Source organism: Mustela putorius, unplaced genomic scaffold (genome assembly GCF_011764305.1).
Source record: "Mustela putorius furo isolate JIRA1106 unplaced genomic scaffold, ASM1176430v1.1 tig00000585_pilon_pilon_pilon, whole genome shotgun sequence".
NCBI lineage: Eukaryota > Metazoa > Chordata > Mammalia > Carnivora > Mustelidae > Mustela > Mustela putorius.
This window is the reverse complement of record NW_025421424.1, coordinates 2540906-2552819: the sequence shown is the minus strand read 5'-3', so window position 1 is coordinate 2552819 and position 11914 is coordinate 2540906. Positions and strand designations below refer to the sequence as shown.

The 11914-nt window shown below is 51.2% G+C and overlaps 1 protein-coding gene across 1 annotated transcript in view; it reads left to right on the top strand.

Annotated features, from left to right (window-relative positions):
• Nucleotides 1-1799: 1799 nt before the first annotated feature.
• PHGDH (phosphoglycerate dehydrogenase) overlaps nucleotides 1800-11914 on the top strand; it is a 31123-nt gene continuing 21008 nt past the window's right edge. The window contains exons 1-3 of the mRNA XM_004771041.3: nucleotides 1800-2034; nucleotides 9151-9302; nucleotides 10972-11037. Of these exons, the coding sequence (XP_004771098.1) occupies nucleotides 1897-2034; nucleotides 9151-9302; nucleotides 10972-11037 (356 nt within the window). The 5' untranslated portion in view covers nucleotides 1800-1896. The remainder of the gene's footprint in view (nucleotides 2035-9150; nucleotides 9303-10971; nucleotides 11038-11914) is intronic.

Genomic DNA, 11914 nt, shown 5'->3' with positions numbered 1-11914 from the left:
TCACTGCCGGGCTCCAAGTAAAAAAATAGGATTCCTACCTTTCCCCTTTCCTTCTCTCCCATGGACCTTATCCTATAAAGACAGAGTAGCTAGGCTGCTGTGGCTCCTGCCCCCTCAGATGTGTGTGGTGGGGCCTGGTGGGCTCACCACTATGCAAGGAAGCAGGCACATTATTTGTGGGTTTCAGCTCCAAAAGACAGAACTAAGCAGGAGCTGGCCTGGGCTGCCACTAGGACCTTTCTCCTAAACTCACTAATCAGAATGTCTCTCTTCCCAAGGGCCTGGGGCTCAGGGAGGGGAGGGAGTGAGGGGTCTTAAAAGAATGGCAGAGTTATTTTCAATACTTCCAAGAAGGCCAAAGTTCCTATTTTATGGATGGAAGCCATAGCATGGGGTGGGGGAGATAATATTTCCTCTGCTCCTAGGCTGATTGTACAAGCAAAATCCTCCACTTACAGTTGATGTTGGAGGTAGGGGTGAACGGTGGGAATGGGGTGGAGGAAGGGGAGCGGTGCAGAGAGATATTATCTCCATTAGCAGTGCCAGAGTTCAGCTCAGCTAGTGTAAGCAGATCCCACCTAAAAAGTCACTTGGGCCACTCTATTACTTTGGAGTGAGGTTCAACTCCTTCCCAGGGCAAGGCCCCTGCTGGGCAGCCTGACCTTTCTGCACTTTGGTTTCTGGGACCCCTAGGCATCTCCTTCAGCTAGTCTTCACGCCCTGAGCCTCTGTAAATGTCACTTCTTCTCTCCCTGGTTATTTCAAGATTAGACAATTGACAAAGAACAGCTTGAAGGCAGATAATATTTTACTTATCACCATATCCTCAGGTCTTCTCAGAGACCTGCCCTTCTAGGAGCATCAGAGTGTCTTATGAAAGGCAGCATTGCTGGAAGCCTTCTTGGTGCTCCCAGGCGAAGCTGGGTGTTTCTCAGGACCAGGGCGCACACTGGCTGAGGACAGCTCACTGCTGGATAAACTGAATTCTCATTCACCTAGGAGCATGCCTGCTTCTCCTCTGCTTCTGATCCTAGAGGGCCTTAAATAACCCCAAATGGATTCCCCCCACCACCACCCCGGCTAGTATTTCTAGAAAGAGGGGCATAGGATAGGCACGTTTTGTTGTGGGGTTTAAACATAAAGGAGTTAAGAGCTGGGAAGTGTCTCCTTGGTCATATACAAATTAGATCAGACTGACTTCATACATCCTTTTGTCTTTTCCTAATTAGAAAGAAAGTGGAGGAAGAGGAACTTGGGGAGCTTGAACGCAAATTCTGGCTGCTCTGAATGCATCCTGGTCCCTGTTCTCTTTCAAACGCATAATTCTCAAGGCATCCTTCATTTGTAATTAAGCACTGCTTTGTGAGGTCTCAGGGAGTTTCTTACTGGTTTTCACTATGTAATTTTCCGGTCTGCCTTTGGTACCCTCGGTGTCAGCCCACCGGAGGATGTCCCAGCCCCTTCAGTATCCAGGACGGTGCCTTGCACATAACAGATGCGCGGAGTAAACGCTTGTGAAGGAATTACTGAATACGTTCTTCGGAAGAAAGAAGTGAACCTGAAACATTTCTCTCAGGGTGAGATAGGAATCAGCTAGTCAGCGCAAATTGTGTTTCCATGTTCACCAGGTGTAGGCAACGGCTTTCGCTGAGATTGAGAAATTCATCGCGGGAGAATAATAAAGTGGGCGGGGAACTGAAGGCTCGAGCCTCGAGGAGGAGGCGGAGTCTCCGAGAGTTAGAGTATTTTCGTCCAATCAGAAGGAGGCGGTAGGAGCAGAAGGGGGAGATAAAAGGGGAGCGGGAGCTCAAGAATCCTGCCCAGTTACCGGAACTACAGCGTCTTAGGTGCTTCTGCCCCGCGAGCAAGCGGCCGACTCCGAGGCCGACTCCAGCAATGGCCTTTGCAAATCTGCGGAAAGTGCTCATCAGTGATAGCCTGGACCCTTGCTGCCGGAAGATCCTGCAAGATGGAGGGCTGCAGGTGGTGGAGAAGCAGAACCTGAGCAAAGAGGAGCTGATAGCCGAGCTGCAGGTAGGACGAGCGGGAGAGGGACAAGGGTTCGTTGGCATCTCCTGCCGAAACCCGCCGGCCCGCGCCGGGGCCAGCGCGCCCCGCCCCCACTCCCCGTCCCCGGTTCCAGTCTATCCTGGGGCCTCCCGAGATTGGGGGCTGGGGGAGGGAGAAGCAAACTGCGGCGAGCTGCAGGATGCAGACTTTGCGTTCAGTTTGCAACCGCGTGTTTCACGTTAGCTGGCCTCCCGCGAGCGCTGCAAAGTGCAGGCTGCTCCAGCTGGCCTCGCGGGCTGCCCGCGGGATGCCAGCGCGCGCCTCCCCGGAGCCTTCGCGCACAGTGGCCCTGGCAGCCCTACACGGCGGGGGGAAGGGGCACCAAAGGGGCTTCCGCGCGGGGAGCCCAGGGACCCGCGATCCTTCCCGGACTAAGTCCTCCTTAGTCTGGCCGAGTCCAGCTTTCCCAGGGGCCCCAGCCTGTCTCGTGGCAGCTGGAGAGGCTGCAGGCAAGGCGGCCGGGCTAGGGCAGCAAACGCCGTACCCGCTTTTCGTCTGATGCAAGACCGCCGCGCGTTTTCCCCGCCCCTCGGCCTCCAGGGAGTCGTCGGAGGAAGTGGGGGTAGGGGGCAGGCGAGGGGCGCCGGAGGTCCCCTGGCCGCCCACGCAGCACCCTCCCGCCCCCTCTCAGGGATTCGGGCTTAGTTCCTGCCCGCCTGCCCCACCGTTGGCCTCAGTGGCTGGTCAGGAATCAGACTCCGATCCCAAACGCCCCCAGGAAAATTATGTTTCTTGGCAAATCGTTCTCAGGCATGTATCAGTTTGTCGTGCTGCATCGTTGCCGCCCTCTACTTCAGATCTTTCTCTCCCTGTTCTAAGGGTCCTGTTTGTAAGACTTGTGAGGTTTCTCTCCCATGTTTGTAAGGTGGCCTCGTGCAGGACATTTACTTAGTGAGCTCGTGACTCCAGTTCCCGCACCCAGCACGCCGGGGGCTGATGTCCCACGTTCAGTGGATTCTCTCTCCCACAGCCCTGCTCTGCCGCCTACTACCAACCTCGCTCGACCCCGCCCACTTCCACCCCCTCCATTTTCTTCCCAGAGGGCCCCTTGAATGACACCACAGAGGCAGCTGTGCCGGAACCACGTGGAAACTGTGCTCCCTTATATCTGCTGCCGTGTTTCTCCACGATGCGGCCCCCCACCCACACCCCCTCCACCGCCATGGTGCTGTATCTGAGTACTTAAGAGAGTAAGTCCCCTACTGCCCTGTACTTAGAGAAGCATCTGAGTCCCTGCCTTCAGGAAGCTTGTGGACTAGTTAGGGAGCCTGACCAACACCCCCAGGACACCCCAGGATTGAACAGGTGGCACAGTACTTGAGTGCCAAGGGAGACCACCCAGCAGCCTAGCCCCTGCCTGCTCTGCTGCTCTAAAAGTAGAGAAAAGGGGGATGATTAACCTAAATTGGGGGGGAAGACGGGGTCATGACCTGATCCTTGGAGTAGGATGGATGGGAAGCAGGCACCTTCTGCTTGTCCCCTCCTCGTTTGTATGCGTGTTGTCAGTGGCCTTGGCTCAGGGCAATGGCCAGAAGGCAGTGCCTTGGCCTCTAGAGCTGCCTCTGACCCTCACCTCCGCCAGAGCACCAGGTTGGGAGAGTGGCTTCACTTGGGGATTTGCAGCTTTCTTGTGGAAATTAGAAATCTGAATTTGTATGGTTTATAGGGGGGTGGGCAGGTGGGATAAAGGCAGAACTGAGAAGAAAGGGAGCCCTCTCCAGCAGTGGGGGGGGGGGTCCATGAAGTTGGAAAGTTGGCTGGATGGGTTGCTGGAGTCTGGCCTACAACTTGGAGGACATTTTAAAGGCACTGAAAACTCCAAGCAGGAGAGGAGGAAGGAGTGTTTGTCTGCTGGCTGGTGTCATGGCTGGGCTGTGAGGGGAGCCCCCAGCCTTCCGTCTGTCTTTGTAAAACATTCGCTTCAGAATGCAGGATAGCCTACCTGGGCAGCCTGCTGGAGGGGCCACATGTCCACACTGTCTTTTCATTCTGGGTGGAGAGGTGTCCGCATTAGTGCCCCTTGCCTTTGCCCACTGAAATCTTTAATACTGCTGGACTCTTGAGCACATTGCCTGCCCAGGCCTGGCCTCTGTTCCCACACCTCGGTGTTCTGGGCAGATACGGTCTGCTCTCGCTCACTCTGTGGTCTGGAAGTACAGTTACACCTCCCCCACCCCCCGCCCCCCCAGTTGAGAATGGTGCTTTTCAGTCTCCAAGGGAGTCATCGCACATTGGTGGGTAGTGATGTTGGTTCACTGGGTCGTGATTAGCATTTTAAAAAACAAAATAAGAACTATCTGGAAGTGAGGCAGATAGGCTCAGTAGGGTGCCCTGAAATTTATTTCAGTTATATGGGTAGTGGTGGTGCCTGTGTGCTTTGTGAGTATAAAAATCACGACTTAAACATAAGTTTCTTACTATAAGTCTTAGTCAAAAAAGTTTGGAAAACAGTGACTTGGAACAGTGGAGCATCGTGTTCAGAATTCACAAAACTCTTGGACTCTCAGCTTGAGGATTCTTTTTCTCCCTCTGCCCCTGCTCCTGCCCCAGTGTGTGCACTCTCCTTCTCTCCAAGCTAAAAATAAATGAATCTTTGAAAAAAATTAGCAAGTTCTGAGCCCTTGCACTAGGGCTTAATTTGCAGAAGTTAAATAGACATTGACTAAATCAGAAACAAGCATATTGTGCCAAACAGTTGCTTCCCACATTGCCTAGCTGGGTAACAATGACCTGGAGAATTTGGCTTTGCCTCTGATTTAAGTTAGAGGCACCCGCCATGCTGGAGTCCCCCTCAGGGCCAAGTCTGTCGTCCTTGGGAAAGGAAGCGTGTTTGAACTTGAGAGATGTGAAGGGCTTTCTACTACTGAGTTAGCATAGTTTTTCTGGAACAACTATAGATCCAGCAGAAGAGTGGCCATTTTCCAGCTCTAAGGCAGCTGCGGAGAGCAGTTGAGAGCAGAATGGGTGAGGTTTTGAGAGGGGCCAAAATGGCCTGCAGGACACGGGGAAAAGAAAGTCGCAGACAGCACTGAGGATGTGAGAGGGTGTGCCAAGGCCCACAGTTTGCATAAGTAGAATAGAGGAGCAGGCAGCTTGGGGCCAAGCCTGGATGGATGCTGTGACCTGAGGAGGGTATGGTATGGGGGGAGGGGGAACGTGTTTTGAGGGGTCACCACTATGTGCTAATCGCATGTATCAGTTGGTGATGCAATTGAATGAGCTGGGGGATGGCAGAGTGTTAGGAGACCTTGAAAGCTAGTGGGTCCTGGCAGGTGGGATGTCACGCTCAGCGTGGGTCCAGATCGACTGAAGGGGAGTCTCCAAAGACAGATTCCCTGCTTGGGACAGGGGAGATGTGAATGAACATCTCTACTGGTCCGACTGGAGATTCTTGAGACTTCTGGCTTCAAAGTAAGCTTACTTCAGAGTAAGCGTCAAGGCTGGGCCTGTTCAAGGCTAGTCGTGACATTTCTGTGCTTGTCCTAGGCCTGCGAGCTTGTGGTAGGGTCCTGGAGAGCCTGCAGCCCCCACTTTGGAATACAGATTCCTAAGGTTTGGGGAGGGTGGTGGTGGCTTTTGGAGAAAGCATTCAAGGAGGCCAGATTCTTGGGGCCCCTCAGAATAGGACTTGGGCCTCAGATTTGGGCTCAGGAACTTGATACTAGAGCGCCAAGGTGAGAAAATCGTGACCCTTTGGGTGGTCCTGCTCCAGGCCTGCTTCTTGTCAGTTGGCCCTTGGTTCTGGACTGATCATTTCCAAGGAAGCTTGACATCCTCAGTGTGTTACCAGTGACCCAAGGTGCCAGAGCTGGCGGTGAAGGAATGCACCGTGAAAATGTGCTCGCACACCACCAAATTGCTCTTTCTGGGTTGTGCAATTTATAATCCTTTTTCCCTGCACTCTCACCAACATTGACTATTACCATTTTTCATTTTGTCAATATGATGCCTGAAAAATCCCACGTTTTAAAATCGACATTTTATTATTTTTAAAAGACTTTATTTATTTATTTGAGAGAGAGAGATAGCAAAAAAACCCACCATGACTGGGAAGGAGAAGAAGTAGACTCCCCGCTGAGCAGGAAGCCTGATGCTGGGACTCGATCTCAAGACCGTGGGATCATGACCTGAGCCGAAGGCATACGCTTCACCGACTGGGCCACCCAGGTGCCCCCAAAATTTGTTTTCTTGATATCTAGCAGTTTAAGTGTCTTTATAAATTACTGGCCACTTTGTATTTCTCCTACTTTCTTTGTATTGCCTACTTGGACCTTCGCCCGTTTTTACACTGGGATCCTCAGCATTTAAAGAAATGATTTATAGGAAGCCTTGATTATTTTTGGTGATGAGTCTTTGTTCTGTCATGTGTAGTGCAAGGATTTTCCCCCATTTTAAGCCTATCACTTGTCTAACTTTGTTTATGGGATCTTTTCCAGGAGAAATTTACATTTGAAAATTGGTAGAGCATGCGACTCTTTTTTTTTCTTTTAAGATTTGATTTTAATTATTTGAGACAGAGAGAGAGATCACAAGTAGGCAGAGAGGCAGGCAGAGAGAGGGGGGAAGCAGGCTCCCCGCTGAGCAGAGAGCCTGATGTGGGTAGAGCTTGATCCCAGGACCCTGAGATCATGACCTGAGCTGAAGGCAGAGGATTAACCCACTGAGCCACCGAGGCGCCCCTAGAGCATGCAACTCTTTGATCTTTGGGGGTCATGGGTCCTAGAGCTTACTTAAAAAAGAAAAAAAAATTGACATTTGAAAAGTTATCAGTATCAAATTTATCAGTATTTTCTTTTATGCTTTCTGGGATTTATGCCTTCCTTATGAAGCTTACCTATCCTGAGATCATAAAAATATACCCTTACATTTTCTACTAATGCTTATTACTTAAAAAAATTCTTTAATTCTTCTGGATTTTTAAAAATCTGTGGAGAAGTTTTTTTCTAATACCTTTTACTGCATAGCTCTTCCTTTCCCCATCAGTTTGGCATATATGGGTCTGTTTGTCTGTCCCAGACATACATGGGTCTGTTTTTCAGGTGCCTATCTAGTTCTCTTGATCAATTTGTCAGTTTCAGAACATTTTTCTCCTGTCTCACTCCTTATTCTTATGCTCATAAAACTCTTGAGTGCTGTCATATAGATCTGATGCCTCCTTATCACAGTCAAGAGAAGGTATTTCCCATGGTTGATTTTTGATCATGTTACGTGTTTGAATTATTTAGGGAAGGAAGGTGGTGTGTGGAGAATGATGAGGGTAGGTTTCCACCAGCCTCTCAAATCGCTGAATTCATGTATTCAGTGCAGTGTTTTAGCATCAGCTACAGAGATAATCCTGCTTTAGAGATATAAAATATAGATGAGGAGACCGAATTGGAGATCAGACAGAGGACACCCGAACGTGAAACAGATGATTGAAAGGTGAGGGGAGGGTGCAATACTGAGTCCAGAGTTGTTGGTAAAGGTTTCATGGAAGAGAAGTTGACTGTGCCTTGCCAAGTTGGTAGTAGGGGGCCAGGCAGGAGGAGCCTTTTCTTTGGAGCCAAGTGCGGTGGACTTGAATGTGGAACAGTCAGCAGTGTCCCCGGCTGCCCAGGAACAGTCAGCAGTGTCCCCGGCTGCCCAGGCATTGGCTGATGTTCAACTAGGCTGCTTTATAGGGAGGAATTCCAAGCACCCTCAAGATTTCCCTGGCCTTGGCCAGTGTTGGCAGTCAGCCCAGATGGGGTGGCTCCTCTTTGGTTGCTCTAAACTTTCCATGTCCGTGGCCTTGTATGTTCTGAAGTCACAGCATACATGTGTACTTGTGAGTTTTGGGGTGTCTGGCACTGTGAGCCTCTTGAAGGGTAAGCTGTGACTTCTTCATCTTGGCTTGACGAGTCTAGCATGATGCCGGATGCATACTGATCAGACACCTAGTAGATGGCAGGAGGGTGTGGAAAGGGCAGGAGCAGGGGACATGGGCATCCTTAATCTTGGTGGGCTTCAGTGTCTCATCTGTGAAATGGAGTCGGACCAGAGTCGGACCAGAGGCTTATCAGTGTTGTTTGGAGCGTCACGTTCTGAGGCTCTGTTTCCGAACTGCAGTCCTGAAAGGGCTTGGGGAGACTGGGAGGGGTCCTGCATCTGGCTCTCTGTGGAAATGGCAGAGATGTGTTTACATCATTGGTGTCAGATCAGATGTGGGAATGACCCGAGGGTTCCAACCCTCTTCTTTTATAAATGAAGACGAGGGGTGGGGGTGGGGTGACTTAGCACCGTGACCACAACCCCAGCGTCCCGGTGGTCAGGACTTGCTGCTTTTGCAACAACACTTGCTTCCTTACCAACCTTGGACAGCCATTTTGGGACAGAGCGTGTCTTTGCTTGCTCTCCATTTCTTGGGGACTCTCCTTGGGTGTTCAGTCCAACAACATCCTTATTCTGAGAAGATGTCACTGGATTCTGGATCAGCCTAGGAAAGACTGTCTTGGGGGCTAGCTTAGCCCAAGAAAAGCAGCTATGATGAATCCGGAAAGTACCTATTTTTCGCATATGTATATTTTGAGTCCAAAATTGCTGGCGTATCTGAGCAGCTATAGACCAGTTTAATTGTTCTCCCTTCCCGCCCTTACTTCGGACTCTATTATAGGAAGTGTCTTTCTTTCAACAGTTTGTCTTTTGTTCATGTCTTAGTTATTCAGCCGGCCAGGACTTACTGAGTGCCTTCCGTGTGCTGGTCATTGGGGCTTTCAAAGTAGAGTTCAGTCCCACCTCACCCCTTCCGCTTCACCGTGTCCGATGGTGGAGGTGCTGTCCACTGGGCATGAGGCAGAGTGCGTGTCTGGCTGTACCTGTCCTTTCTCATTTCCTCCTCACACAAGTGAGGAGACCTCGTCTCAGGGTCGTAGCTCATAGGGGATGGGGCTTGGATTTGACCCCAGGCCTGCCTGCTGGCATCCCTGCTGGGTGTGGTTGCCATCTGCTTCCTTTCCCTGAAGCTATCCACCCAGCCAGCATGCAGGAACACTCACTTTGGACAAAGAGGGGCTAGGAGGTCTTGAGGACCCACTGTGGATCCAGATGTTTCTTCTGCCTCAGGACTGTGAAGGCCTCATCGTCCGCTCGGCCACGAAGGTGACTGCGGATGTCATCAACGCCGCTGAGAAGCTCCAAGTGGTGGGCAGGGCGGGCACGGGCGTGGACAACGTGGACTTGGAGGCTGCCACCAGGAAGGGTGTCCTGGTCATGAAGTAAGTCGTGGAGCTCAGCAGGGGTGAGGGTGGAGGCTCACTGTGCAGGGGGAGGGGAGCTCTTCGATTCGAGAAGGCGGGGTCATCCACAAGGATGCCTGGGCCAGGCTGAGTCTAGCGTGAGGTGGTTCGCGCTCACAGTGTTGGGTTTCCCCAGGTTCTAGACAAGGAGGCTCCCTTTGTGATCTCAGATCCCTTCACAAACCTGCTCTGCAGACATTTGAACTGCAGCCTGGTTGGGAATCAGAACATTAGTGAATTTAGCTGCATTTCCTGCCCCAGCACTCTTGTTTTTCTGGCTGGAGCCCGGTGTTCGGTTAGCTCTGGCTTGCTTGGTCACCTGCCCCAGGCAGGTACACGGCATTTGCCCTCTGAGTGGCTCTGCATTCTTTCCCTTCCTCACGGCCCCTCGCCCTTCGGCAACCAGGACCCCCATTTTTCTTTTCACACTCCGGTATCTAGAGGGAAAGCGTCCTCCCTAGAACGGTTTTTGCAGAAACTCAGTGCAGAGGTTGTCACTTGCACGCCAGGCCTCACCCACACGTCTGCTTGTTCCCGTCTGGCACGTAGATGGTGTGGCAAGGTAATTGTAGCCCGCTTCTTGGTCCCCAAGCCCATCCTCTTCCCTTGGGAGGCTCAGTGTCCTCAAAACCGTTCCCTCCCTTGCCTCCACTTCTCCTATAGCGTAGGAGTTCATTGGTCTTGGGGCTGAGGTGAATACCCAGCCGAGGGAAGGTGGAATGGCAGCCCTTCCTACCCTCTTGGCCTGGGTATGGAGGCAGCGCCCCCCAGCGCTGCAACCCCTCCTGCATCCCAGGACAGCCGGCTCGCAGGGTTAGACAGGAAGCTAGGTGCAAGGATGGACTCCGAGAAGTCCATGTTGGACTTCTCTTTTCTTTTCTCTTGCCTTATTTTATTTTTGGGGGGGAGGATAAGATCTCTTGACTTTTCGCTCCTTGTAACCTTCATTTCCAGAGGTGAAAAGATCCAATAGCGGAAAAAGGAGGGTGAACATGTCTGTTAATAAATTATTCCAAAACAAGCAAACAAACAAAAGAGCCTTTGAGAAAGGGAAAATAATTTCATGGGTTTCAGCTCTACTCTCCTTTCTGTGAAGTGGGCCGAGTCAGCATGGCCCCGCGCGGTGAGGTGTTAGGAAGCTTTCTCGCCTCAGAACTTGCTGAGAGATAGGAGGAGAAGTCAGACAGGTGGAGATAAAAATCCCAGCTTTGTTGCTGACAGAACCCAGGCTGGGCAGCTTGCTGAAGGTGTGTGGGCAGTGGGCTGACCTGAATTTGAGAGGGGCGCGGCCTCAGGACGAGTGACGGCTCCGAGCAGCGGGAATCTGTGTTCCCCATATGCAAGTGGATCCTGAAACAGGAGGAAAACAAAATGCTGAGCCACACATGTATCTCCCAATCAAGTGAGGCACTTCTCTGCCTTGGGAGAAGTGAGCTTGGGGAGAGAGGCCGGCTGTGTTTCCCTAACTGGAGTCCCTCGGCCGTGACAACATAAAGCCAGGGTGGGGGTTTTCCCTCCAGCCCTGGGATTAGGGCAGGTGTCCATCAGAGAGCCCAGGTAGGAGGCTTAGGGTGAGGGTTTCGTCCGGACAGGAATGGGAATATGGGGTCTGGACCCACTGATGTCTCGTTCCTTCTTCCATCTTTAGCACCCCCAATGGGAACAGCCTCAGTGCTGCGGAGCTCACCTGCGGGATGATCATGTGCCTGGCTAGGTAAGTCCCCGTCTTCCCAGCAGAACCAGCCTCTGGTGCGTCCCTGTGTCCCCAAACAAAATGACCTGGAGAAGGGTGGAAACACTTTGGCTGGGCACCGTGTGCACTGCCAAGAACCTTCCAGGCCACCCGTCCTTTATGAAACACTTGATACCCTGTTCTGGCACACGAAGGTCAGGTGGCTTCTGGAGAAGGGATCGGGTGGGGGAGGGGCGCTTGGCGTGGCTGCTCCTTTGTGGTGTTGTCTTTCCTCCTCCTCAGGCATGTCCTGCGGTCCACGCCATCCTCTGGCTTCTTGAACCTCTAAACCTTGAGCATGCGGTTTCTGCTCCCTGGAATATTCCTCCTCATCATCTTTTTTTTTTTTTCCCCTGAGTCTTTCCAGTACTTTATTTTTATCATACTCATTATTAAAAATCCAACTTCACGTAGGTAGAAAACAGAAACAGCGCTCAACATTTTTTATTTAGTTCGGAACATTTTTGAGTGAATTAATGCCAAAAGGTACCAGCCTCTGTACCTCAGAGACTTCTCATACCCCAGAGGTTCCCAGACTTTGCTGCACATTGATATCACCTGGGAGCTTAAAAAAATGCTCATGCCTGGCCTGCACCCCAGAAACTTGTATTTAGTTGGGATGGAGTGAAATATGGCATGGGGATTTTTATAATAAACTTTTTTTGGGGGGAGCTTTAGATGTAAAGAAAAGTTGTAAAGATAGTAGAAGGGCCCACACACCTCATCCCCAGTCTTCCCTATTATTAATATCGGACATTAGTAGAGTAAATTGGCCACAGTCAATGAACTAACATTGAGTTATTGATACATGATTTTTAACTACAGTCTTCCCCATCATCTTTATCCGAGTAACTCTTAT